General features: G+C 40.8%; 4 protein-coding genes across 6 annotated transcripts; 3 read left to right on the top strand and 1 right to left on the bottom strand.

Moving 5' to 3' along the window:
* Positions 1–201: 201 nt before the first annotated feature.
* On the top strand, positions 202–3,613 carry bhlhe40 (basic helix-loop-helix family, member e40). Its single transcript, XM_063910824.1, has 5 exons — positions 202–565; positions 676–739; positions 820–927; positions 1,274–1,397; positions 1,547–3,613. The coding sequence occupies exons 1-5, from the start codon at positions 489–491 to the stop codon at positions 2,383–2,385; spliced, it is 1,212 nt and encodes a 403-aa protein (XP_063766894.1). The 5' UTR covers positions 202–488; the 3' UTR covers positions 2,386–3,613.
* Positions 3,614–7,339: 3,726 nt separating this feature from the next.
* On the bottom strand, positions 7,340–10,947 carry LOC134883492 (52 kDa repressor of the inhibitor of the protein kinase-like). 3 transcript variants are annotated; one of them, XR_010168280.1, is made up of 3 exons: positions 8,129–10,947; positions 7,667–7,778; positions 7,340–7,524 (listed from the first exon to the last, which is right to left on the bottom strand). XR_010168280.1 is itself a non-coding variant. In XM_063911871.1 (2 exons), exon 1 carries the CDS (start codon positions 10,637–10,639, stop codon positions 8,162–8,164), a length of 2,478 nt encoding a protein of 825 aa, XP_063767941.1. In that variant the 5' UTR covers positions 10,640–10,947; the 3' UTR covers positions 7,340–7,778; positions 8,129–8,161. The 3 variants fall into 3 exon arrangements, 1 of the variants encoding a protein (XP_063767941.1); XR_010168279.1 differs by having other exon boundaries at positions 7,667–10,947; XM_063911871.1 differs by having other exon boundaries at positions 7,340–7,778.
* A 3,162-nt stretch (positions 10,948–14,109) lies between these two features.
* Positions 14,110–19,274, top strand: LOC134883628 (N-acylethanolamine-hydrolyzing acid amidase-like). Its single transcript, XM_063912088.1, has 11 exons — positions 14,110–14,387; positions 15,283–15,447; positions 15,571–15,694; positions 15,865–15,955; positions 16,275–16,360; positions 16,433–16,605; positions 17,899–17,961; positions 18,041–18,107; positions 18,210–18,238; positions 18,688–18,757; positions 18,842–19,274. Exons 1-11 carry the CDS (start codon positions 14,212–14,214, stop codon positions 18,857–18,859), a joined length of 1,062 nt encoding a protein of 353 aa, XP_063768158.1. The 5' UTR covers positions 14,110–14,211; the 3' UTR covers positions 18,860–19,274.
* A 2,223-nt stretch (positions 19,275–21,497) lies between these two features.
* LOC134883182 (ADP-ribosylation factor-like protein 8B) lies at positions 21,498–27,360 on the top strand. Its single transcript, XM_063911431.1, has 7 exons — positions 21,498–21,749; positions 23,320–23,400; positions 23,531–23,604; positions 24,376–24,469; positions 24,758–24,825; positions 25,487–25,557; positions 25,642–27,360. The coding sequence occupies exons 1-7, from the start codon at positions 21,627–21,629 to the stop codon at positions 25,689–25,691; spliced, it is 561 nt and encodes a 186-aa protein (XP_063767501.1). The 5' UTR covers positions 21,498–21,626; the 3' UTR covers positions 25,692–27,360.
* The last annotated feature ends 451 nt before the right edge of the window (positions 27,361–27,811 follow it).

Here is a 27,811-nt window from a genome sequence, read left to right as displayed (position 1 = left end):
ATGCTGGTACACGAGACTCAGCCCCCGTGGAGGAGTACTACACAAATGGGTTGTACTCCAGCAGCAGGACTGGGGGAGGAGGTGCGCGCTTGCATGTGTGTGTGTGTGTGTCTGTGTGTGCGCGCGCGTGTGGTGCGGGGAGGGTGTGCAGTTGAAAGCGCCGTCCAACACGTGAGGCTCATGTGACGGTGTGGAGTGTGTGTCTCCAGCCCTCAGACGTGCCTGCAGTCACAGGGTTTATTTAACACGTAGTCAGAACCCACCCTCTCTCCTCTCACACATCCAGCCGGGCGTGGAGCTTCCCCAGACACAACTACAGTCCGGACCTCAGGGTGACAACACTGCCCACCTCTCTGGATATCAGGACGTTACTTTATTGATCTTTATTTTGGTTTTTTCATGTTTTTTGGTCGCGACTGCAGAGACACATTTGGAGCGTTTCGAAGGCTTTTTTAAAGTCATTTCTTCGGGTTTCACACTTTAGCAATATGGAGAGGATTACCAGCGCGCAACCGCCTCCCTTGGTGCCAAAACACCCATCACTGGATATAGCCGACATGCAAGGGTAAGAGGGATATCCGTATTGTAGGATTCAGTTATTTTCAACTTTAAGACGCTTTTTATCCTGAGCCAATACAAAACTAAAGACTAACTACTTGTATCTTCTCTCCAAAGAATCGAGTTTCCCATTTATGTGTACAAACCCAGGAGGGGAATGAAGCGTGTGGATGAGAACAAGGTAAATAAAAGTCAAAATGCATGAATATTCCTGCTTTTTACCGCCTGGACTTCACTGACAACATTTGAACCTTTTTGCAGGAGACATACAAGTTGCCTCACCGACTCATCGAGAAGAAGCGACGTGACAGAATCAACGAATGCATCGCCCAGCTGAAGGATTTGTTGCCAGAACATCTTAAGCTTACAGTGAGTATTATCTTCTACATATGGCATGTCTGCTAACAGCCCGGGAACCTGACTCGCGGCATGGTGCTTCTGCTGAGCAGTTTGTGTTATCCAGCCTCGGTTTAGTTAAGGAGTTTAACACATCTAAAAGTTATGTATTTTGATAACGATCAACATATATTTTATTTATAATTGTAATTTTTTTTATTTTCTTGTCAAACAATTTAAGGTTTTTTGTTTGTTGTTGAACATTTTGCTTGCGTGGAGTGCGTGATTTCCTGGGTGTTGGATGCTTGTCCTCTGTTCAGCTGCAGAATGTGTTACATAAGAAAGATCAACATGCTTATCGAAGGTCTTCCTGTTTTAGACGCTGGGTCATTTGGAGAAAGCTGTGGTGCTGGAGCTCACTCTGAAGCATGTGAAATCCCTAAGCGGCCTCCTGGAGCAGCAGCAGCAGAAAATCATTGCTCTGCAGAACGACTTGCAAATCAGTAAGTTTGGTGGCGTGATGTTGTGTGTACACAAATAACACAACAGATGTTATTCATTAACCAGAGGCTCTGTTGCATCAATCACAAGTGCTTCCAGGAAAGAGTGTGCAGTAAAGATTATTTTTAACCTCCTGGTTCTCGTCACACAGGCGATCATGGAGGCGACAGTGCGGAGAACAGCGAGGAGATGTTCCGATCCGGATTTCACTTGTGCGCAAAAGAGGTCCTCCACTATCTGGCCAGCCATGAAAGCAGCAGGGACTTGACTCCTTCCCATGTCATCAGCCACATCCAGAAGGTAGCCTCCGAAGTCTTGCTCCGTCAGAGCAGCCTACACCCGGAGGAGTCCATCCCTCAAGCTTCGGAGAAACTGAAGAAACCCGCCGGGGAGCCCCAAAGGGCGTCCGAGGGCTCGGCAAAGAACTGCGTTCCCGTCATTCAAAGGACTTACCCCCATGTGACGGGGGAGCAGAGCGGCAGTGACACAGACACTGACAGCGGCTATGGGGGGGAACATGAAAAGCGTGACCCCAAAGCCCAGTGGTCAGAGAGCCACGCAAAGGAAGGGGAGCGCAAGCCCGCTGCATCCGAGGCGACGGCTGGTGCCATAAAGCAGGAGGGCGACGAGCCACATGCCAAGAAGTCGAGGTCAGAATCCTCAGAGGACGAGGTGCTCTCCGGTCACATGGCAGGAGGCCCCGGTAGCTACATGGGCTTCTCCCCAAACCAGCCCCCCTTTTGCCTCCCCTTCTACCTCATCCCCCCTGCAGCTGCAGCAGCGGCCGCCTATCTGCCCATGCTGGAGAAATGCTGGTACAACGGGGGCATGTCCGTTATGTACCCGGGCATGAGCGGTTCTCCACCAAGCTTGACCCAAGAAAGCTCCCCGCATGGGAGGGCAGGGTCTCCGATATCTTACCGCGACTCCCCCGCTCTTCACAAAGCTTTAAAGCAAATCCCCCCATTGAACTTGGAAACCAAAGACTGAACCGATCTGTGTTCCTGTTGGAATCTGAATGTTGAAGGGGTTTAATGGTTGGCCCACTGAAAAAGAAGGCCAACAAACGCACTGGTATCCCTTCAAACCCACTGCCGATGTTTGGCAGAACATTTACCCCCATTTCCCAAATGGTCTCCGTCGAATATCATCAGCTCCTCACACTCTGAAGCAGGACTTTTAGGGGCAAAGTGAAGACTCGTAGATCCCCTGTAAACACTGTGAATATGATCAGTTTAAAGACACGAGTGCGCGCGTTTTGTTCGTGGTTCGTCTACTCCGCACTCAGTGTTGAATGTCCGAGGTAAACACAGAATGTAAGGCACAGAATAAGGCCCCCCAAGATTATTTGGACCTTCTTTTTTTGCGCAGACACCACTCTGTAATGAATGTAAAAGATTGAACAAAAAGCCCCGTGTAGATGCTGCTTGAATTACCGTAGATGACCTGAGAGCGGACGTTGTACCTTCAGTGTTTGTCGCTCCTGTAACTTGCAACAAACCACTGATTAGACTAGAATGTTACCAAAAAAAATAAACATTGTTGAGAGACGTCACAAAAGACATCGCTTCGTTTACTCCCTTCAGATCCCTTGCAGCTAAATGAACAGTTGGCGGTGTTCACAGAATTCAGGGTGTTGTCACTGAACGAGGTGTGTCGCTCATGACAAGTGATGTGGCTATTTGCGCTTTTACGATTTCATTTGTGACTCATGACTATATGTGCATCTAGATGGAGTTCCTGTGAAGTGATGTCTTGTTTAATTATGTTTGTTTATACTACTCGTACATCTCTATTTTTGATACATGACCCACTGAGTGTATTCGCATCGCTACCAGAGGATGGTTGTGGTAGACATTTTGCTGTATGCCAAGCGAAACCTGTACAGTATATAGCGTTGTGCTTCACCGGATTTTTGCATCTTGCCCACAAATTCCCGGTCAAGTTAAGGCCTGATCTTTAGCTCAAGCTGTTGCCTTTACTTGCTTGATGCCTGCACAACGACAGCAGGCGTTCAAATGTACTTTTGCTTTAAATGTTGTGTCTGTGGCAAAGAGAGTGAATGTAAAGCTCAAACAAAAATAATAGTTTTGTATAGAAAGAGGTACTTGGGATTTTTATTTTGACATGTAACAAAAGGTTGTTTGTTGTACATATTTTGTATATAAAGTATTATTGATATATATTAAAATATTAATAAAGCTTTTTTTCTCCCTGAGGAATTTCTGTTTCACTGCTGAAACCTGTTGAAGACAGACAACATGACAGCTCGTCATAATAACACATACTGTACTTACATAACGCTTACATAACCCCTAAAACTGCAGGCCTCTGTAAATCAATAGCATGTCTTAGATTACGGGCTGTAAATCATGCCAAATAAATATTCGTATGGGTGTTAATACATCTATTTTACTGACTTAAGTGCAACTTTTAGCTACTCACAGTTCGTTTTAGCAAGATTTAGCTTGATATTAACTCATGAATGCAATACAATCCTAAATCAACTGTATTAGTTTCAAAACTAGAGATAATAACTTTTAGTTTCGTGTAAAAATGTGCAATTCTTCAGATTTTTTTAAATATTTGAATTGAGTGGTTTAGTCACTTCTCTCACATACCCTGTATATCGTTTTTGTAGCAGCTATTGTAACACTAGTGAAAGTGTGCTGAGTAGGAGTAAAACATGTGTCTGGCATCTTGACACCAAACTGGATGGAAATGATATTTGAGGTTTTGAAGAAAATACATAATGCATTTGATTTACTTTCGTTATAAATAATATGGAATTCCAGTCTCTACCGACCTTTCAGCTGCTTCCGTTGGCTGCTGTTTCCTGCTGCAGTTGTAAAAATAAAAAAATAACGATATCATATGCTCACCACCTGCCTCTCTGAGAAATGTGGAAATGACTCTTTTCCTTTTCTTGTAATCACAACAGTGTTTTGGAATCTGCTCCACAGAACAGTGAACTATTTTCAGCTCAGTCGAGATATCATACTCTCCAAAGGCCTGTTCACCTGCTCAACAATGCAGTAGCAGCGCCATCCAGTGGCACGTGGGCTTCTTACTGCACTGGCGACCCTATTCCCACGCAGGCATACATCTCTGATAGACCACAACATGCAGCCATTATATATATACATATAACTGCCAGTCTATCTTGCTCATTGTTTTATCGTGTGTATTAGGAAGAATTCAAAGAGAACAGAAGTCTTTAAAGCAGCTCTAATCAATATTTGTATGACTTTCTTGAAACCAAAGAACATATGTATGATAAGTTAAAAGAGCATGACATTTTTCTTACATTCTGGTACATCCATACTTTGGTCAAGTATCAAACCACACACATTTTAAGATCACATGAAAAGTCAGATATCATACTTTGTTCTTAGGGTACATATGGGTAAGGTTTTTATCCTAAAATATAATGATTTATAGAAAAACAAAAAGATTAACCAATTTGGCCTTTCTTCAGTTTTGTGCTTCGACAAAACTAGATAACACGTCCACCAATTCAATAAAGAATCTCAGTTCCTTTCACAAATGGGTTGACCTCATCACTCCATGTGAGAGAGGTTTTTATTGGCGATGACCCAACGCTGTACTTCCTCTTGGCTCTATGTAGCAGTTCATATACTCTCAGTTCATTATTTTGGTTTTGCTCCCCGCAACTTTAATGTATATTACGAGCTTCCTATGGTAGAACCGACTACACTAACAAATATTCTAAAACATAAAGCTTGTGTTGCCCTAAGTACGCTCTAAACTAGAGTATACCAGTACCAGCAGACTACAAGTTAGACAGCAGTGTAGCAGAAATGCCCCAAGTGCAACAGTAAAGCTAATTCTCTAGTCTAAACGTTGGGCAACATATAGCAATGAGAGTCTTGCCACCAGAAGAGACATTAAGAGGGGATTATCCACCCCCCACTGAACGTGATACCTTTGGGTTCTGCTCAGCACTCATCCAGATCCAGACTTCTTTCATGGCAGCAAATTTCAAAAAGACAACATTAGCAACAAGCTAGTTAACAGACTGGACCATTAACAAGTGAGGGAAATCATTTTTCGGTGAGGGAAAAACAAGGCCTTGTTCCAATTTCTGAAGTAAGGTGACTTAATGCTAATGCTACTTTTAAATTAGCAACTCATTCAGTGAGTAGGTAAAGTGAGGAAGAGTGGGTAAAACATGACACTGTTGTGGTTACAGCATGTTTCTGCTGCCCCCTAGTGGCCATAGTGGTTGTGAGTTTATCATCCCATAGGAGCACAAATATGTGCACTAATATTTAGGAAAGTAAGAAGTGTATTGATATAGCACCTTTGAAACAAAGTTTGAAAAGTGCTTAAAATAACCGGATACAAGAAAAATAAAACATACACATACAGCTCAACTATTACAGGAAACACACACAAACACAGTTGCTTTAATGAAGGGTTTAGTTATTCTTCAGAAACTGAAGGTGGGTGAAACCATCCACATCATTGTATATGAGAAGACAGTATTTGACATTTTGACATCAACGCTCAATGAGGAGTTAATGAAGAGATGTGAGAATTGGAGTGACAAGGGATCTATAACTGATGTAAAGCTTTACACACTTGTATTTTAAAGAATCTTTATTTAGATTGTTTGTTTTGTGTACTTCCCAATCCCATCTACATGTATCTCTATTTGTTATTTAGCAAAAGCAGTGTGTGGCCTATCTGGAGCCTCGGTGGGGAAACCCTGATGACTTCTGCAGAAAACACTGACTCCAGTGTGAAATAGGCAGCCAAAAATCCTGTCATGAGATGGAGACTGACTTCCAAGAATCACAAAAATGAATGACCTTGTTATTGAGACACTGCTGATAAGTGTCTAACTTTGAAATTGGTGTCACAAAGGACTCACTGGCTGCTGATGGCTGTGGAGATTAAGTGAGGATATGCCCTCCATGATTATTGTAGCTGAGGACAGAGTGGGCTCTGTGGATGAGGCGCAGAGAATCAGCATGTCTGAGAATCTGATTTCTTATGAGGCTCAAAATATTAATTATGTGGTCATCAAAGAACTGGATGTCCTCAAAGAAAAAGACTCCATTCATCTGGTCACGTGGAGGGCGAGGGTCAACAAGTTTCAGAGAAACCTGATGACCTACATTAGAGTGTACAAAGACAATATGTTACTGGTGTTAGCTAACTTAAATATGAATGAAACTTAAAATTTATTAAGCAAAATACATGTATCTACTTTTAAAATAATGAATGAAACTAATTGAGGTTTAAACAGTTGCAGATTTTATATCTTTTATGTGATCCAAAAAAGACAATCATACCAGAAGACTGCATCAGGTTTAGTCAATGGAGTATATACAGTGCTTTAATACATTTTTGTTAAAGGTAAAGGTCAAATAACAACCTTTCATCCTAAATGTAGATCTGAAAAAATATATATCTATATTGTGGCTATTAGTATTACATTAATGAACCTTTAATAGCAGCAAAAAGTCATTTACTATTAAAAAAATACAATACAACATTATATTTTACATTAAAAGTGAGTGAAAGATTGGATTATGATACATATTCATGACCTTTTGTGCAAACACATTGCATTCTCCCTTTGGTTTTTAATTCCAATGTAATGACATTTTTCAGTCATCGAAGAATAAAATTATCATTCCTGGCATCACATGACATTTTCTTCTGTGTGTGTGTGTGTGTGTGTGTGTGTGTGTGTGTGTGTGTGTGTGTGTGTGTGTGTGTGTGTGTGTGTGTGTGTGTGTGTGTCCTCAAGCAGCAGCTGCACACTGAGGCCCCTGCTCTAACTTGGCCCCTCCCACAAGGCTTAATCAGGTGAGTTGCTCCCAACAGGTGTAAGGGGGCGTGGCTTGTTGGGACAAAGGGAGAGGGATTGTTAGGGGAAGGATGTTTGTCTGATTGAGTTCAGCAGGCCCGTAGCCAGCATTGTGGTGGGGGGGGATCTTTTCCCCCCGAAAGTGGACTTCATTTGGCTCCCTACTCCAATGCCCCCTAAATACACCAGCACACTTCAAATCTTTTAATTTAGACATATTTTATTCATCGTCAAGTTTGTTGTGAGTCTGTTGTTGCTGTCCTTCATTTTTTGTCTGTTGCTCCCCACTGTTAACATAAATGGACATGAATTGCTTCAATTGAGCTATCTCTATAGTCATTAAAACTTTAACAAGAATGAAGAATTTGATATAAATGTAAGTGTTACTCAAACTTCCTACATCTGTGATTGTCTGTCTCTGTTGCTCACCTCAGTTGTCTGTTGCTTTCTTCCATTGCCTGTCTGTTGCTGCCCTCCATTGTCTGTCTCTGTTGTTGTTCTGTCTGTCTGTTGTTGCTGTCCTTTATTGTCTATCTCTCCACTGTTGACATAAATAGATAAGAATTACTTCATGAAGTACACTATCGGTATGGTCATTAAAACTTAAACATGAATTAATAATGATATAAATTGAAGTGTTCCAGAAAAGAGCTTTCAAACAGCATCAAAACCATCTCTTTGTAATTTAAATTGACATAATCAAGGTTGAATGTGTAGTGCCCTACCCTCTTACTTAAAACATTCTTAGTCCATTTCTCCCTTATATTAGTGCCAGATTCATGCAAATGCAGTTCTGGGGTTCTACCTTACCACTAAGAAGGCACACAAAGTTTGATTAAAATCTGTGTCGGTTGGGCCCCAAAGTGTCTGATTTCACGTGAAATGACCCACCCCCCATGTCTCCCTCTTCTTCTTCTATGGCTTCTATTGCATCAGAACGCTCATCAGCTCCAATCGTCTTGGGTGCATTTTTGAGTATAGATCGACAGCTTCATCCAGATCCAGAGCCATGTCGTAGTGGGTATGGATGAGAGCCAAGGATGACATGCGGTCCTCTCCCATGCTGCTCCGCATGAATGTGTTGAGTCTCCGGAGAACACTGGCAGACCTCTCACATTCGCAGGAGGTCACTGGCAAGGTGCATGCAATTTTCAGGAGTTTGAAGATGTTCGGATACATCATCTCATCACACTCTTTGATAGCTGAGGCACATGAGCTTGGTCTTTGGTGTAATGCTTTGACCTGCCACTTCAACTTCCACCGTTTCAGCTCCTGGTCAATGACCTCTGGTGATGGCAAGTCATCTTGGTACAGAGCGACTGCTTCAGAGATGTCCACCGTTACATCTGAGTTGCACTGGACAGATGGAATTAGGCCCATGAGCCTTGATGCGGTCACAGAGAGGGGACTAAATCTGGACTCAAACTCTGAAATGACATGGTCTAAGAAGGGTATCGTCATGTTCCGGAGATAGTACTCCTTCACTCCTTCAGCGGGTACATTTTCCCTGTGTTTCTGCCTTCCAGCTGCTCTCGGCTGGGTTGGTTCCACGTTGACCTGAGCAGCCATCCTAACTGCTTGTTCGTAGATTTGATTGAAGTCGTCGTCGATGGTCTCGCGGAGCTCCTTGTAGACAGACTTCACCTCATCAACCATGCTAAATGCCTCGATGATGTCGAGTGAGGTGCTTTGCAGTTTCACCGTGATGCCCGCCAGGTGGGATAAAACTTGGTATACGGTGAGGAATGTGAGGATGAATCCAAAGTTTTGTAGCCCACTCAAGAGACCATAGGCCTCTGCTTTGTACTTGCCCTCCCATCCACTGGTGACATCTTCACTGTACTCCTCTGTATGGAGACCCTGTGCCATGACTTCCAGAGCCTTAATAATGAAGACAAAGGCACTGTAGAAGTGACTGTAGGCATCATGCCGTGCTGCCCATCTTGTGCGGCTGAGGTCAATCAGGGGCTTCCGCTTTCCGGTAGAATGTGCCTCCTTATCTACAACCTCCTTGAGAAGGTGTTCCCTCTTCGGGCTGCAGGTGAAGAACATGACGATGTACTTCATCTTATCAATCATGTTGCGCACAACTGGAAGAGCACAAGAGCGTGCAATGACAAGGTTCAAGCAATGCCCATTGCAGTGCATATAAACTGCCTTAGGCGCATCCTTTTTTATCAAAGCTTGAACGCCAACATTTTCGCTGCTCATATTGCTGGCGCCATCGTACCCCTGGCCTCGACAGTCAGCAATCTCTATGCTTAGATGACTCAGCACATCTTTGATCGCGCTTGCAATGTGGCGACCTGTGATCCGTGGCAAAGTACAAATCTCAAGCAACTCCTCTCTGATATTTAAGTCTTTGTCCACGAAGCGAACACACATTGGCATCAGCTCTTCATTATGGGATGTGACCTCATCAGCTAGGACTGTGTACATCTGAGCATGCCTGACCTCTTCCACGATCTTGGCCTGAATCATGTGCTTCCCTATTACATCAATCATTTCATTTTGGCTTTGAGGTGATAGATATGTGGCATTTTTTAGCTTTGGTTTCTCCAAATGCTGCTTCAGCTTTTCATCGTGATTTGAAAGCAGTTTCAATAGGGCCAAGAAATTCCCAGGATTGCCACTACAATGCTGCTGCTCAGCTGATCCTCTCAGTGCAATGCATTGACGGCCACAGTAGAGAACAGCCTCTGCAACGCACTTGAGAATGTGCCTGTTCTCTTTGATGTTGGTCTCCTTTGCACTGTCCATACGGACTGATATCCGGGTATTGGGGTTTTCATGTGACTGTCGAAACAGTTTTGCTCTTTCAAATGCCACTAAATGGTTTGCTTTCGATTGGTGGCTTCCAATTATCTTCGTTTTCTTATGCCATTTACTGAAGGGCGCATTTATCAGTGAAGTTGACTGTTTCCTCTCTGTGGCATTGAGAAAGAGAGCACAGCATATGCAGAAAGCGCCATCGAGTTTCATGCTGTAAACCAGCCACCATCCATGCTCCTCAAACCAATCATACCTGAATGCCCTGTTGCACCCACCAATAAATGTAGTTGGGAAAATGAAATGTTTCGAAGGTCTGACGTGGTTTTTCACCAAATTGTACTTTTGGCCATCAGACATCTGACACACAGCCTGTGCTATTTCCTCAATAGATTTGGTTGCATCTATGAAGAAGCCAAGGTCACTGTCAAGTACAGAGCTCGGCTGGGCTACCTCACATTCTGCTGCCTGTCTCACTCTCACATCCTCAGCCACTTCAGGAGCTGCTGCATCTCTCTGCTCTTCCACTGCACTGTTACCTGGCAAGGCTGTTTCATTGCTGCTACTACTAGCTGCTGGTAGCTCACCCTCCACATGCTGACTCACTAAATAAATACAGCAAAAGAAAGACATTTAAGTCAATTTTAGAGTATTTCAAACCAGACATAATAATAATTTTATTCTCTGAATTATTTTATTTTCTATTGTGCACATAGAATTGTGAGGGTTTGGGTAATTTCATCAAGCAGATATATTGCATTTGTCATAAAACGGTTTTAACAAAAAGCACACACAACAAACGTCTGACAACAAACATCTGCACCTGAAACACAAACATCAGGTGCAGGGAAACTACACTGATTGACTCACATACACCCTATCCATGTTTAACCCCCTTTTTTTTTTACACCTCTATACTGTATTTTATTTACTATGGCCTTAGGAGCAACAGGCATGGTGACAGTAAAATACAGCCTAGCTGGAGCAACAGGCATGGTGACAGTAAAATACAGCCTAGCTTGATCATCAGCATTGCAAAGTGAGTTACTGAATGTTATTGTCACTTACATTTCTTAAAAATCAACTAATGGGCATAAAATAATTTGGCTTTAGTGTGGGGGGAACCCCTCATAAAATCCGTTTCACTTTCAGGAAAAGGTGGAGAGGCACCAATAGAGACCGAGGTCGAAACTGCACATAATAAGTTCTGTCATAGACATCTGAAGCCGCGAGCACAAAATGGTAACACTCTGCGTCAAGACAGTAGACTCAGGAGACAGACACTAGTCTAAAACAGACGGGGGGAACTGTCAGCTATGTGGCACTTGCAGAGCACAAGCATAACGAGATGGAGGGGGGGAGACATTGAAGCACCGAAGTCACGTTAACACGCCAAGCAATACACTTTTAACAATCCCGAAAATAGTTACTGTTACGTTCGCTATGTTTCCTACAAAATTGACAGTGGTATTTTCTGTGTTCGGCGAGGGATGGGGCTAGCATATAGCCTAATGGAGCTAGGCAACCACTGACAAGTAGCCTAGGTCAGTGAGTGTTCAGATGCAGCTAGGTCTAGCAGCTAAGTAGTAAAGAAATAGAAGCCCTGCACTCAGCAGCTTACCGATTTTGGTCCTTTTCTGGAATAAGTCACCAATGTTTTGGGACAATGTTGCCGCCGACTTCTTTCGTTTACGTTCCTTGTCTTCTTTTTTACCCATTTTCGCTATTCTTCTGATTCTTCTTTGTTCCTATGTAATAGGCGATTAGGCTAGCTACCAACAGAAATGGGGGCATTACCGCCACCGACTGGATTGGTGTAAAACAGTCTGAACAAAATGTGTAAACAGAAATATTAACCATTTTTCTTACTCGTCACTTCTCTGAGTCTACTTTTCTTTTTTATTAGTCTGGATTTTGATATTGTAAATTTAGATTTGAATCATGTATATTCACCGGAGATGAACAATTCATTCATTGAATAGCCCACATATCTTGAGGGGCGTGTCTGTGTATGGGGGGAGGGGGGGGGGGGGTCGAGTGCGGGAGGGGGATCGAACGAACCCTTCGATCCCCCCTGGCTACGGGCCTGTTAAGGACAGTCAGAGGAGTAAGAGCTGCTGACGGCCATGTGAAGCCAGTGGATTCTGAGGACCACGAGTATTGAGTGGGGTATGTTTTCCCTTCTTGCTTTTTGGATCTTTTTCTTTTTTTGCCAAACATTGTTTTTCCCCGGATTTTATTTTTGACGTTAGAAGGAAGTTGGATTATTTCATTCGATCCTTTACAGTCTGATTATTCTTGTGGACAAGCATGTGGACATTTCTGCAGTTTTTTCCAGAGTTCTCACCCAATAAATCATCCCTAAATTACCATTAAATGTCCTTCTTGTGGTTTCTTAAATTGTAACTTGGCTTAAAAGTAAGACTGATTGTTGAAACCTTTACATAAACACAAAAATTAGAGCCTTTTATTGAAACATTTCGGGTACTTTCCTTAGGTTCTCTGTGGGTGGTGTTGGGTGGAGCTGGTTAACTTTACTGTTACCATGAAGGGTAAAGAATGAGTGTCACTAGCTCATTCAAGCCTGATGCAGTCCCAATAGAACGTGTGTCCATTCTTTACCTGAGCTCTACTTTCATGTATGTGTTTCATTGTTGATAGTAGAAAGCTGAACTGGTGTTGTCAGTCTGAAATGTAGAGGGAATTGTTCAAAGTCCGAAGGGTTAATATTCTGAAAGCCCTGAAACTTGTGTGAAACGTGTAACATGTCTTCTGTTTGTGTTGCGGCTAATGCTAACATGTGTTGTTTGTCTGTTTTGTTCTTGCTGTGTTTCTTACCACTGCTCCTAGTACTAGGATGGGTTAAAAGCAGAGGACAAATTTCATTGTGTGTGCTCTGCTGTGTGCATGTATGTGACTAATAAAGAGGGTTTCATCCTCCGATTCTATCTATCTTCAAAATCAATACCGAGAGTTGAATAGGCCTGCACTATGACCAAAAGCTGTGTACTAAAATAAAAGGGCAGATTAACCTACACACATGTGTTTGACTTTCTTCCTTTACATTTTAAACAAGCTGTAATTGTGAAGAATAGTTTATTGAAAGATCAAGAGCTCACACACTGAAAACCAGCAAATAGCCCATGATTCATTGGTATAGCCTTAACTAGTCAACAGTAAGCAGGTAAAATGAGCTTCACTTTGACCAACATATCTAGTCACATGATAATTCATTAACAATAATAATGATCAACTCATATGACAGTGACAGCGTGTTCCCTTTTATTTTTGCAGTGTCAATGGGGTAAGGGTGAAGCAGTGAGTTTCTCATGTGTCTGTCTATTTCAGTTATACATAATAATGAAATTAATATCTACTTCCCTAAAATACAGCACTAATGCTTTGAGAAACATAGGGTTGTTTCCTACATTAGATCATTATTTTCCAGGGATTTTAACTCCTTGTGTATTAAATATGATAATGGTGAGCTGTGCAGTTTATTTATATTCATTTAATGTTTATTGATAGGAAAAATACATAGCAATGCCCCAACATTTAAAGCAATTGCTAATTCCTGAAGTCTGTCCCCATAAGGCCTTTAAATAACACATATTATCCATATAGATCTAAAATCCATTGCTCACAGAAGCTACACTTTTGCGTGGACTGTTTTGAAGTTTGACCTGTATATCATGAGTTCTAATAATAATAATAATAATAATAATAATAATAATAATAATGAGCTTTATTGGTATAGCACCTTTCATAGAAGAATTGCAGTCCAAAGTGCTTCACAGCAGAGAATTGACATCTCGTTAAATTGATATCGCATAGAATACAGTTACCAGTAAACTACAGAAAAATAGTCATGAAATTTGCATAGATTAGACATAAAATGTAAAATAGATTAAATCTTAAATGTGTAATTTACGATGATAAATAACTAATGGAAATCTCCTTCTTGTTCGTGCCTGATACCTGCAATTCCATACTGTAGCCTACATATGGATCGGCTTTTATTCTGAAAACCTCCGAAGGGAACTCTCGTTCTTGTTCCTCACCTGCCCGTTGATCCGCTTTTATTTTGAAAACCTAGTGTCGGAAGTACCCCTATGTTCTCGGCTGCTGCTGTAGATAACTGATTTAAGAACAGTGACTGCTCAGTACCAGCTGGAGCTCGGACAGGACCACCGAACCCACCAGTCATGATAGTGCAGGCTGCTGGGCTGCTGCTGCTCGGACTCGTAGCCTCCTGCCGGGGAGGGTTTAACCCGGTCACCGTGAACATCAGTCTGGACGAGGACCCAGAAGTGCGGTGGGCTCCTATTACAAAAGCGTTCGACGTAGAGTACTTGAAGAAAGCTGCGGCTGAAGTCATTGAGTAAGTTTTTCAGAGCTTCCTTTTCTTGCTTTGCATGTTTTAAAATATTATGAACACTGTACGTAGTGGAAGTAATATTTCTTAAAGTACTTATTACGATGTTATGCACACATTACTTATACCAGGAGTTGCAGGTGTTTTTTTTAGTTGTTATTTAATAAATAGGCTTAATAAAAATGGTATTGTCAGGATCTAGGTTGAGTAACTAAAGTTGCACTGAATGCATGGCTTCACTTTCTGTTGAAGTGCTGGTAAATAAAAAGGAAGTTGACCTGCGTTATCATAAATATTTGAGACATACAAATAGTTATGTTGTAAAGCCAGCATACCTATGGCATCTACTGTGCCTTGTGTACATAGTCTTTAAGCTAAATGTTATTATTAAATTACATTATCTGTATTATTATCATGCTTCATTTCATTGACATTTGAACTTATTCATATTATTTTGTAATGTTTACCCTTTACGTTATCAAATGTATTTAGTATTTTCTATAATGAATATTATTTAGATATATATATATATATATATGTGTGTTATACTGTGAATATGTATCTTTTAGCTGTTCAATTTTATTATCTTTATCATCTTTTTCAAACTCCTGTGTAATGCTTGAAACATTGCAGCTGTTACAAAATAATTTCCCAATTTGGGATGGAGTATCTATCCATCTATCCATTCATCCATCCATCCATCTTGTCCTGCATTTGATGCACTGACAGTGCCTTGTTTGCCGAAGACTCAATACAAAGAAAGTTACACAATACTGTATAACACTTTGTACCAGCCTTAAATCAGCAGTAAACTACCCTCTGGCTGAAGAGGCACTGTGTCATTATGTGTATTTCCAGTCTCAGTGCTGAAACAGACATGCTTTCTTCTTTTTTGTTGCAGCACAACGGTTCCTAAATGGGTGCATCACGCAGTCACACCGATCGTGAAGGCCCTGGAGAAGTACGTTCCTCAGCCTTACGCAGGGGAGATCAGAGGTATTGCCAAACAGGTGGGAGGCAGCATTTCAGACATCCTCATTCTCAACTTCGCCTATGAAATATCTGCGTATGTATGACTCTCATTCATAATGACACATTTATTATAGAAACCTGTGTAAAATGCAGAGGTACACAATGTCTGCAGGATTAAGGTGAATATGTTCTCACAATCTTTATGCATTTCTCTTAGATTTTGCACTAGCATCGTGGCTCAGGACACAAATGGGACTGTGTACCACGGTAGGAACCTCGATTATCCACATGCAGTGCTGAGGAATATGACAATGGATGTCATTTTTCTCAAGAATGGAAAGGTACAGTATGTCTTCATAGCATTTCAAAACTCTAGTGCCTTCTCAAGCTATACCTAAGAAATGTCTGAGAATCATTAATCAGGAAATACGTTTTAACAGAATAAAAGTGCCTGCATATTGATGACGAGGTCAGTGATGCAATGATTTTGTTTTTTGACGCACCCATCCAGGTAGCGTACCGTGGAACTTCATTTGCTGGCTACGTTGGCCTGTGGACGGGACAGAGTCCTAACAAGTTTACCATCTCTGGTGACCAGCGAGGTAAGACGATAAGGGCTCCAACCAACGTTTTTATTTATTTTCTACTTAATCTGCCAATCATTTTGTCTAGATTAATTGATTTCAGCTCAAATCCAGAAATATATAGTTTAATATGATTTTAAAACAGAGATAAGCAGGAAAGTGGCATATGTCTGGGCCTGAAAGTCATATTTTCTGTCACATTTATTTCAAAAAGACTAAAATGATCATTGTAATCTTTGGAGATTATTTTTATTTATGTCGATCTTATCATTCCACATTCAGATTGTATTGTCTGTTTGTGTGTATGTCTGTATACATGTGTGTTTGTGCTGATCAGGCAGTGAGCACTGGTGGAACTGGTGGAAGAATGTAGTGTCTGCTTTATTCTTTCGGCGGACCCCGGTCAGCTGGCTTGTGCGAGAGGTGAGTGTGTATGAAAGTCAGCGTAAAGAGGAAGTTTGAGGAAGTGAAACTGACTGACTGAGTGACCAACAGACGCTGCAGGAGGCAGAGGACTTTCAGGAAGCTGTGATGCGTCTCTCCAAAATTCCCATCATCACCGGAGTCTACTACATCGTGGGTGGGGTGCGAGCTGGGGAAGGGGCTGTCATAACCAGGGACCGAAAGGGCCCCGCTGATATCTGGCCGCTGATTCCCATCAATGGAGGGTAGGCAAAATAAAGGATCTGAGGAGAATCTGGTATATCAAGAGGTCCATCCCCATGTCCCTCCTTGACTCAATCACTTGAAATCAATCAGACACTCTATGCGTTGATAAAGGACACTGAATGTTGAACAGTGCATTCGTATAGATCTGGGGGGTCCAAACTACGGCCCTGGGGCCAAATGTGGCCCGCAGGCCATTTTGAATCAGCCCTCAGCAAATTCTAAAAGTATAATGGAATATGGCCCACAAATTAAACTTTTGCTTGTCTTATATTGTACTTCTCAAATAGATATGTTAAAATATATTAATGAGACCAATCATCAAATCAATTCAGTTTTTAAAATGTTAAACATTTTCTAACAAATCTTAGTTGATAAAAAAAAAGCCAATAACTTATTTCTATAACCAGCTTGAAATCAAACCTTCATATTTACTCTTATTATAAGCAATCTGAGCCTTCTGTTTTAAAGAATGAGCTGCCAACTAAATAACTGAAACCCTAAAGAGAGATGGGATGTGGGCTGTTTTTTTCTTAAAGCGTTTTCAAGTATCGCACATTATTCACCTACATTTCATTTGTTTTGCTCACTTATAACTTAACTTTTGAGGCAATATTCACCTCTATAAGTGACCCAGCTCTTCGTATATTGTTCAGTATGTGGCCCTCTGTAAAAAAAGGTGTGGACACCCCTGGTGTAGAGGATATATAAATACAGTAATCAATGCAGTTCTAGCTCGTAAATGGTGAAACAAGTACCCTATCCATATCAGGACATCAGAAAAGTTACATATCACTAAAAAATACCTGTTTCACCTGTACCTTAGCCAGTAAAATGATTTAAAAAAAAAAGAAATACCATTGCAAGACCAGCACAAAAGAAAAATCAAGATTCAAAGGCTCTGTCATACACAGTAGCTACTGTTTAGTTATGATAAAGAACATCTTAAGAGCCAGGCTCCTCCAACATAAATATATACATAACACATTCAAAATATTCCAAGAAGAAATGGAAGTGAAACAAATTAGAGCAAGAGAAGGTTGCAATATCGATATATAAGGAAATGCAAAAGCAGTAAACTAAAGACATGTTCATTAAAATAAAATAAACAGAATAAAAAAATATAAAATACATTGAATCTCGTGAAGAAAAAGAGAAGGATGAATTAGATCAATAGATCGGTGAAAGCTAAATTGCAGTTTGTAGGGATTTACTTTGAGGGAAGTTCAGTGAAGGGTTGTGTGTGTGTGTGTGCCTGTGTGTGTATACCATAACATGTCTTGTTTCTGTTTCAGATGGTACAGAGTGGAGACTAACTTTGACCACTGGCTTCCTCCTCCAGCCAGGGATCATCGGAGGCGAGTCATCTTACATGATTCACAATAGTGTCGATGTTACTGTCATTAATCTGCTGTTATTATTTTGTTATTTTTGTAGAGACGCGGCCAACAAAGCACTAAATGCTACTGGCCAAGATCACATCAACATGGAGACACTTTATCAGGCAAGCCTGGAGGAATAAATCAATATTTGAGACTAAAACACAGGTGATACTGACAGAGATTGAACACATTATATGGATTTCTAACAGTGTCTTGCCCTACAGGTGCTGTCGCTGTATCCTGTGTGCAATGGGTAAGGAGAGCACTGTCTGTTCTACTCATTGTTACAATGAATCACTTGACTGCAACTGAGATTGGCAGCAGTGTGCATACCAGTTCCCTTTAGCCCATCTCAGCAGTAATGTCAATAGACCTTTGTTTGACATACTTCAGCACATGGCATATAAAACAGCAGTAGTTACATTTCAATGGAAAGATTGAAGGTTAAAGAAGGATTGCACTATTTGCATAATATTTGATCAACAGTTAGAGGATCAGTATCACTTAAAAACTGTACTTTAGACGTGTTGTTTAAGTTTATTTATGAAGAGCAATATAGTAATATTCTCTCTTTTATTATTTGTGTTTTATTAAAAATGTTCTGCAGATCTTCCTCATATTATGCAACCCCTACATTATTATTCATGGTTTCATTTTTGAATGGTCTTTTATACATCTTGTCCACTATTTTGAAATCCCCAGACGTACTGTCTACACAACAATAATGAGTGCAGCAGCCCCGGAGAAGTACAATACACTTGTCAGACCACAGGTAATTACATCTTTTACAAATGCACTTATTAAGCATTTCTGAGACTCCTTCGCACTCATGTGATGTCCCTCACTCTCTTTTAAGGGCTGCCCACCCAACTGACTGTGAGCCTTGCTGCCTAAACTCCAGATCATGGTTTCATGCAGATTAAATCAAAAGAATGATCATGTGATCACGTGATGATTCTAAAATCAAAGAGAAGGGAATCGAGCTCTTGTAGGTGATTACCCTTTTTTTACGCTGCCTCTAATAAAAGGAGAAATGTGAAAGAACCTCATGTTAGTGCAATTTATTTGTAAAGTTTCAGAACTTTGTGTTTGATTTAATGATTGTGGTCACTTGAAGACAGCCGCAGTGGAGGAATGCAGACTTTCTCAATGACATGTTACTCATACCGCACGAGTAAAATAAACAACGATGGAAAAACACTTGTACCTGGATCGTGGTGCTTTCGAGTTATATGATAACTGTGCCTCTATTGATTTGTGCCTCTCAAATAAACCAAGTCTGTAACCTTGTTGAGCTTTTCTTCATCTTTCATGGTTCACATTTGTCTCTTTGTTTACATCATTGAGATCAGACACTGATTTGTGTGTTTGTTTAAAGCTCATGCAAATGTTTTGTTTAAAGGTGCCATAGAATGTAAAACTGTATTTAGCTCGGCATAGTTGAATAAGGAGAGTTCGGTACATTGAACTGACATACCGTGAACCTCAAATACCATTGTTTCCTCCTTCAAGGTGCAGGTCATGAATATGCATACCACAGCGGTAAAACGGGCGTAGTACAACAATCCCTGTGTGTGTACGTCACACACGGTAGTCCAGCCCCAACATCTGCATACACCAGCTGCTGGAAACACTAACACTTACCACTCCGTAACGTTGCTCTCCAATCTCCGACCAACTGGCTGTTCTTCAAATTCATCGGTTTCCTCCTCCGATAAAGGCTCAAACATGTGAGGTTGGATGCCAATAGCCTCCATGGTTCATCTCTCACAGTTTCTTGAACTTCACTTACTTCTGTGGGCTCTGAGGCAGCCATGGATTGCTCCTTGTAAACCAGCCAATCAGAATTATTTAAATGAGCCCCCCCAAATAAGGCAATTCAGCTTCTAGGACCAAATCATAGGGTTATAATTGGGCCTGTAAAACCGCATCTGGACATGTTTTGGATCAACCAAATTTATATACCTTCTTTGTAGACAACAGACAACCATTTAAATTACCAGATAGCTTTCTATGGCACCTTTTAATGTCAAAACAATGAGTGGTATTTCAATGTGGAAGAGAAACTCACTCTGATGAGAACTTTGGGAATTTAGCATTTGCAGACCATTTAAATGCACAAAAATGTAAAGAACACACTACAGGAAGGGGAAAACACCAAAAAGCATAATAGGGCCCCTTTTAATAGTTTAGGTTTTTGACTAGTTTTCGGCTCACAATAGAAGTTCTAATGGTTAAAAATCTATTTGAATTCAATTATGCAAATCATAAAAAGTTAAACAAAAAGGGGAGGATCAACAGCTGCATAGTTTTGTCGTTATGTAATCCCTTATTGAGTTTGAGTTGTGGGAAAGAGAAGTTGGTATTATGGTCGTATTAGGAGGAAATAGAGAAGGCGACCAATTACCTGAAATATACAAATATTAATTAACTTTCTGTTCTTTCAATTTCATTTCTTGTTATAACTTTGTTTACTTTGTCCTATTGGACAAATGCATTGTAAAGATGCCTAATAGGACTCTAAACAATTCTAACTACTTATTTTCACAAAGTAAGTACATTTTTCATACGCCTACACTAGCCTGCAAATTTCAATGCAGGACCATTACCTGTAATTGTGTTTAGAGTTAGGTATTAGTCATTTTACTAAGATAAATAATCTCAATACTTGCTCCACCTCTGATTGAATGTAACACTTGACAATGGCAACTCCCACCTTTGGATCCATTATCCAATAGATTTAAAATCCTACTCAACCAATCATCCAATACAAATTGCCCACATGTTCAATGTTGCCTTTTGTCTTTGGACATGGAGAGACATCAGTGTTGAAGACATTAGGCTGTTTCCACAATTGAAGGACGCAAATCTCAGTGTGCTCCGGTACAATTTTAAAGTTGGATGTTTGCTGATATTAAAAGGAACTGGACTCTGAACTGGAGGTGCATGCTGCTGGAAGATGAGAAACATCCAACAGAGAAGGTCAGAGACGGTACAAAAACACACAACAACTCACAACGGTTAAGTTATTCTCAGTGGTGTAATGCAGTGAAGTACATTTATCAAGTATTGTATTTAGCTACGATTTGGGAGTACTTGTACTTTACCTGCGCTAAGTATTTCCATTTTATGGTACAAATACTTTTACTCTACTGTATTTTGGAAGCTAATGTTGTAATTTTTACTATATTAAATTTATTGGACACCTTTAGTGACTTTACTAAAGTAATAAATGAACTAATTAGCAGTTTGCAAAGTAAGTAAAATTCGCTCCACTTTTACCAGCTGTGATAAAGATATTTATGCTTCAATATTAGTAATTAAAAATACAGGAATCTGAAATTGGCTTTTAAGAAAAAGTACTTTTACTTGTGGTGATTTAAGTATATTTCCATGCTAATACGTTTGTACTTGTAACAGAATAGTTTTATACTGTAGTATTTCCACTTTTACTAAAATATTCCTCCAATACTGCAAAATAGTCCCGCTTTCATGCGCGCTCCCGTGAGCTTCGTGCACTCCTCAGCAACACTTGGATCACATGACATGACAAAGCAGCAGCAGCAGCTACTTCCTGTGTGCACTGCTAGCCAATTTCCCATCCCAGACGGACACTGCGACTAATACCGTGAAAAACAAAGATGCTGGCTCTCATAAACAGACTCCTGGACTGGTTCCGGTCCCTCTTCTGGAAAGAGGAGATGGAGCTCACCTTGGTGGGACTTCAGTACTCTGGGAAAACTACCTTCGTCAATGTGATTGCGGTAAGTCTGTCAGTGTGGGCCCTGGCTAGCAACCTTACCTGGGAGAAGTTGTCTTTAAATGTGTTAAAATGTTCGGAAAGTGCATGACTACATTACTAGATTGTGTTGGTGTCTTTAAAGTGTCACATATTGTTGTCTGAACACTGGTAAGACTTTCATCTAGTAGTTGTTTTGGCTAGAGTGACGAAGTTCTTGGTATGACTGCGCATACTTATGAAAGAGGTCATGTGATCGATGTGTAATATCTGCCGGTGTGTCCACTGCAGCGATATGTTAACATGCAGGCAGTCTAGTAATCTTATGTGAGCCAGGTTGAATTAAAGCCGGTGAGGTCTGGAGACATAACACCAGCATGTTGCAAGCTATAATATCATTATAGATATGGGTGAATAGAGTTGTGGCGTAAAGTAACTAAAGTAGATTCACTCAAGTACTGTACTAAAGTACAATTCTGAGATAAAGACTTGGATTACAAATGTGAAATTGAAATAAGACTTTAGTAGCCCCTTACTGAAACTCAACAAGCTACCCTGCAGTATGCAAAGTAATGAGCTCCTTGTTTACCAGCTTCTATATTTATCATCAAAACATAGGTCTATATATGAATGCCAAATGGGCCAATCTACATAAAGAGCACTTTTACTTTTGGTAGTATAAGTATACTTTGATGCTCATACTTCTGTGCTGTGGGTAACATTTTGATTGCAGTACTTTTACTTGTCACAGAGTACAACTTTCACTTGAGTACAAGAAAGGAGTACTTCCTCCTCCTCTGCATATACTGTAGCTAGCACTGTAAAACTTGTTGATACTTCAACATGTCATATGCCCCGTTTGTTATTATATTTAGCCTGCAACAGTCATGGGTGGGTATGGGCTAAGGGTTGTGTAATCAGTGTTGTTTTTCTGTTTGTTGGTGATAGAGCACGCTCATTTTGGAAAGTCATGTTGTAGGCTAGGCGACAGTGCTGTAGGAGGCTCCCCTTTCCTGGATTCCTCTCAACAATACAGACTTGTTCCGGGTCTTTTTGTGGTCATGTCAGGTGATCTGAGACCAGCTTTAAACAAAGCTGCCTCCTGCTCTGCTTTGCAAGACTATTGTACTAGGCCCAGACTTTATATCAGCCATGCAAGCAAGGCCATAGAAGTAATCTGGGATATTTGAATTTCTATCAAAGCAACTTCATTTAAGGATGCTGCTCGTTAATGGCACGTTAAGCCTGTGAATGTTTAATAAGAAACACTTAATTGCTGCGGGAAGCTTGTATGCTGATGTCAAAATGCCCTCATCTCATCGTGAGTCATGGTGTTATACTGTAGACCAAGTGTTGAAATATCAAGCAGCTATAAATGACCGGTGTCATCAAATCATTTCCAGTGAAATTATTTCCATTCGCTCGGCTTTTCATGTGAATGCAGAATAAACTTTAAGCATACTGGCATGTTTGTTTTAGACGGAAAAGAGACTAATTAGGTGCACATGAATGCTTGTAATACCATTTCAACACTAATCATTCCAGTTGCTAGCTGCAGTTTTAACTAACATGACCTTTCTGTTTCTTTTCTGCAGTCAGGGCAGTTCAGTGAAGACATGATTCCCACAGTCGGTTTCAACATGCGGAAGGTCACTAAAGGCAATGTGACGATAAAGGTTGGCTAACGAGCTTCAAAATCAAGAAGCAGAATTAGAATTACTTCACTATGTTACAATGGAACACATGTTGCAAAGGCTTGGTCTCCTGACTATATTTCTGATTGTGTGTGTGTGTTTCTTCCTGCAGATTTGGGACATAGGGGGACAGCCTCGCTTCAGAAGCATGTGGGAGCGCTACTGCAGAGGAGTCAATGCTATTGTGTAAGTTTGTGGTCACTACAAAGTACAGCAGGTGGCCTTTTTGATAACTCGTATTCTGTTTGGCTTCCTGAACTTGCTGTTATCTGAAAAACTGAAATTGTACGTCCAATGCCAAACAATTCTTATTTTTGTGTTAACATTTCGCTTGGTATCTCTCCTTTTATAATAGAGTTGAACTGGAATGATGCCGAAACACAGAAATGAGTTAGCTTGTTAGCTTGTTAGCTCGTCTGGCTTTCCTCATCTCAAAGTCAATGTTTTTGATACCTAGACTAAGGTCTGTGGATAACAAAGGTCATGAGATTTTCAGTTTGTTCTCTGACATGAAAACATTGGTTAACTTCTCCGGCATATATGCGTTTTTTAAAACAGCAGTTGCTAACAAGTGTAAGAGACTACTTAAAGTCAAATTAGCCGCCGTTAGCTTAGCGGTGTTAACGTGAAATCATGTTGCATTCAAGCTTTGACTCTTATAAAAGTGGTGTTAATATGTGGAAATTCAACAAACAAATTGTGTTAACTATCTTACTGTAAATGTGAGTTTGACACAGCTTTTTTTTCCCACAAAGTTTAAAAACCCAAAGGAAAACTCCAATTGCTTTTACTTTTGGGAGCCCATCCAATGCTAGCTTCTATGTCGGCCTACAAAAATATGTCATCACCGCACCTGTATTGTGTTCACATTTAGTATTGTAGTCATTTTAGATTCAGTGGATCATTTATTTTAGATTTACCAAACTATTAAGTCATTTTTTTTCCTCCCTCTTGCAGTTACATGGTGGACGCAGCCGACCAAGAGAAGATAGAAGCTTCCAGAAATGAGCTGCACAACCTTTTAGACAAACCACAGCTACAAGGAATTCCTGTAAGTGGACACTTGTCGTGACGTTACTAATTCCCCTTGATTTCAGAGGGTCCAGTAACTCTGGTTAAAAGCAGGAATTAAACCTTTAATTAGTAATGATGCAATGCGTGGATCGCAGTGACTCAGGCTTAATGACACACTAAGTGGTCATTTGCACGCAGGGAGGATTCTGAGATGGGTGAAACACATGGAGAGAAACCTCTAAACTGTTGGCTCACACTGAGATAATGCTGATACATTGCTGTGCCGGATATTGATCAGCCCTTTTCTGTTTTTCTCTTGTTTCAGATTCTAGTACTGGGCAACAAACGAGACCTGCCACGCGCACTTGATGAGAAGCAGCTCATTGAAAAAATGTGAGTCAGTCAAGACAGTGTTGATAATCCTGCACAATAATAACTAGGGCATGAGGAGTCAGTTTCAGGGTAACGCTCTTTAAGATAGTCCCCTTTTTGAGTAGATTATAGATTATGTTCGACATTAAAACTGCTTATAAATTGATATTCTGAAGATGTTTAACTGATTATTGATATTTCTGAGTACATGTGACCATCATGACAACATATTCTAATGAGTGACCTTGAGTTCTGACATCGAATTGGGCAGAATTTCCATATTTCCGAATCTTTTACACTAGAAAATCTGTAAGCTCATCAATTTCCAAACGCACCTTTTCACAAGGGACGTTTTAGGCAGTGAGGATCTTCTGGTTGCTGCTCATAGTCAAATCACAATGTCCAAAAATAAATGGTAGCACAAATGGATAATAAAAACAAGGGGAGAAGTCTGTCATACAAAAACAGCGATGTGTCAAGATATAGTCAAAGAAACGATTCGCTTTTTCGATAAAACTCTAGGAGGCTCTCCCCAGTGCCAGAAAGTCACGATATGAACACAGGTTTTATCAAAACATGCAGGTAGCAGCTCCTTATTTGTGCTGATTAAATTATCTGTTGTGGTTTTTTTCCTATAAACTTTTAACACAAAGCTTCATGTTTCCCATCTCTCCTTTCTCAGGAACCTATCTGCCATCCAGGACCGGGAGATCTGCTGCTACTCCGTCTCCTGCAAAGAGAAAGACAATATAGGTAAAGAGCGAACCGGACTTTAAATGATTCTACATCTGTACTTCCCTGCTGCGGTCTTAAAACCCCCCTCCTCCTCTTCTTTAGATATCACGCTGCAGTGGCTCATCCAGCATTCAAAGTCTCGGAGAAGCTGAAGATGAAGCCCCCCCTCCTCGCCCCATTGTAGCTCTGGCCTCAGCCCCTAATGCTCATGGGACCTCGACAGCCATCCTTTCCACTGCCTCTGTGAAGTTATCCAGCTCTCTGCTCACTACCCCCAGCACCACGCAGTACACTACCATAGATGTGTAACCCCCCCTGTACAGCACTACCACCACCACCCCGACTATCAGGAGATTTATAAAGCTGTTTCAGTACTGAGCTAGAAGGTGGATTATCCAAACCCGTCATGCCTTATACGGACCTGCTGTGTGTCTGGCTTTTTAATATAGCTTCTGCAAGACTCTCACGATGTCACAGTGTGATGTTCCCCTTCGATGGACCTCCTTTTAATCCCCGGCTAAACATTTGGTGTTTACATGACATGGATTTGATTGTAGTTTTTAACAGTTATTTGCCAAATGATGATGCTAGCTTATGCTAATACCTACCTTTTTTAATTCCTAATGAAATCTTCCCACTGCAGCCTGCATTTTATTTGCCGGTATCCATTTTATTAAGTGACTTAAGTCAATGTTTACACATCACTTAAAGATGAACAGAAGTGTTGTTTTTGTCTGAGGCAAACAATCCTAAGATAGGTCATCAGAGTTTTATAAGTGCCTTCGGCTGAGCGAGTGATCCAATCGGATGGTAATTGCCCAATGCGACTTCTAACCCACTATTATGAATAAACACTCGGTTCAGACACAGCATAAATCCCTTGATTACGCCTCAAGCCACACTGCGATGATCACGTTATTTTTGCGATCTCATGAAGGCGTTATGTCTTGAAAAAAAGGCAGTACTGTACTCTCAATAAGAGATGAGGTAATTGAGAAGATGTTACATTTGCTTTGGTTGATGCGTGATTGAATGTTTTTTTTTATGAGGCTTGAAAAGGTTTTTCTTGCTGTTCTCAGGTTTGTTGAATGATTTTTAGTTTTACTCTTATTGTCTGAACGCAGTCGGGGTGTGCCCAGTATCTGTTTTCATAATCCCTGTTTTGTTCGGGTTGGATAACAGGAAGCCAGTGTTAGTCAGAGTTTACGCAGAACAGAAGACGGTGGACGCTTGATGTCATTTAGCCTTGCCGCACCCTCCTCTGAATCCTGATGTCTTTATATTAGAAGCCTTAGCAGCAAAAGGACAACGTTGTCTCAAAAAGCGATGGCAAGTTGTTTCCTTTTAGCGAAAGACAATGATTTAAGAAATACTTACCTGCCCTTGCTTGGCCAGTTTATATCTATCAATCTGTGTGTTGCTGGAGTTATCCCTTCTGCTATGATGCTGTACGCAAGCCCAGACCTCTCCTTCATCTCACTGACAATTGTCCGACACACCCATCACACACTATATCTCACATGTTGTTCTGTCTGGTGATCGTCATAATCCTAAACTGTTATTGTTGGGACCACAGCAGCAGTGAGGGGCTGTACATTAAGGGAGATGGTGTGGGGCATTTGGGGAAAAGCTTTGTTACCTGTCTTATTATTATAATTATAATAATATAATTTGCAATTTGCATGTGCAGAACTTAATTCACATTCAATTGCAGACTTTGTAAATAAGATTTAGCATTTTTATTCCAACAGATGCTCCTGTAGATGTCATGCATTCTTTCGCTGTGATGATTGCTAATAAACTTGTTTTTATTTTTAAGGATTTCCGAGTGTGGCATCGAGTTTCTCTTTGGGGAGTGGGACAGTTTTAGTTTGTCACCACTAGGTGGAAGCAGAGTGCTTTGGATTGATGATAGGAGCATGTTGAAAGCCTTAAAATCTTTGGATTACGCACCTGAAGTTCTCTTTTGGTACATCATGAACATGCTTTCCTCATTTAGTGGTTATTTTGAAGAGCTATCCAATGCAAACGTTCCAAAAACTTTCAAAGATATTAAGATCCTAGCTCGGTTTCCATCTGTTGTCACTCTGTTGTTTGAAACCCTACTACAACTTTACCCATACTGCATTTCTTAAGGAGGTGTGCCTCAGGCAGCCCACTGTACCTGCACCCACAATTCCCCTGATACTTCGCAACATGCAGACTTTACTTTGTGCTTCCTTTTTGTGGATGGTTCTGTTTATTCCATCAGGCAGATATTGTCAGCGTTCCC

The sequence above is a fragment of the Eleginops maclovinus genome, chromosome 20, assembly GCF_036324505.1.
Source record: "Eleginops maclovinus isolate JMC-PN-2008 ecotype Puerto Natales chromosome 20, JC_Emac_rtc_rv5, whole genome shotgun sequence".
Taxonomy (NCBI): domain Eukaryota; kingdom Metazoa; phylum Chordata; class Actinopteri; order Perciformes; family Eleginopidae; genus Eleginops; species Eleginops maclovinus.
The sequence above is the reverse complement of the archived record's forward strand: the minus strand, read 5'-3'. Positions and strand labels throughout refer to the sequence as shown.

What these genes read in the sequence shown, in the direction of transcription:
- bhlhe40 (XM_063910824.1), top strand. Translation starts at nt 489, where the DNA reads ATGGAGAGGATTACCAGCGCGCAACCGCCTCCCTTGGTGCCAAAACAC. An exon ending in CAGAACATCTTAAGCTTACA is followed by an intron (nt 928 to 1,273) that starts GTGAGTATTATC and finishes TTCCTGTTTTAG; the next exon opens with ACGCTGGGTCATTTGGAGAA. An exon ending in GCAGAACGACTTGCAAATCA is followed by an intron (nt 1,398 to 1,546) that starts GTAAGTTTGGTG and finishes CTCGTCACACAG; the next exon opens with GCGATCATGGAGGCGACAGT.
- LOC134883182 (XM_063911431.1), top strand. Translation starts at nt 21,627, where the DNA reads ATGCTGGCTCTCATAAACAGACTCCTGGACTGGTTCCGGTCCCTCTTC. An exon ending in AAGCAGCTCATTGAAAAAAT is followed by an intron (nt 24,826 to 25,486) that starts GTGAGTCAGTCA and finishes CTCCTTTCTCAG; the next exon opens with GAACCTATCTGCCATCCAGG. An exon ending in CAAAGAGAAAGACAATATAG is followed by an intron (nt 25,558 to 25,641) that starts GTAAAGAGCGAA and finishes CCTCTTCTTTAG; the next exon opens with ATATCACGCTGCAGTGGCTC.
- LOC134883492 (XM_063911871.1), bottom strand. Translation starts at nt 10,639, where the DNA reads ATGTCTTTCTTTTGCTGTATTTATTTAGTGAGTCAGCATGTGGAGGGT.
- LOC134883628 (XM_063912088.1), top strand. Translation starts at nt 14,212, where the DNA reads ATGATAGTGCAGGCTGCTGGGCTGCTGCTGCTCGGACTCGTAGCCTCC. An exon ending in TCAGCTGGCTTGTGCGAGAG is followed by an intron (nt 16,361 to 16,432) that starts GTGAGTGTGTAT and finishes AGTGACCAACAG; the next exon opens with ACGCTGCAGGAGGCAGAGGA. An exon ending in CTGATTCCCATCAATGGAGG is followed by an intron (nt 16,606 to 17,898) that starts GTAGGCAAAATA and finishes TTTCTGTTTCAG; the next exon opens with ATGGTACAGAGTGGAGACTA.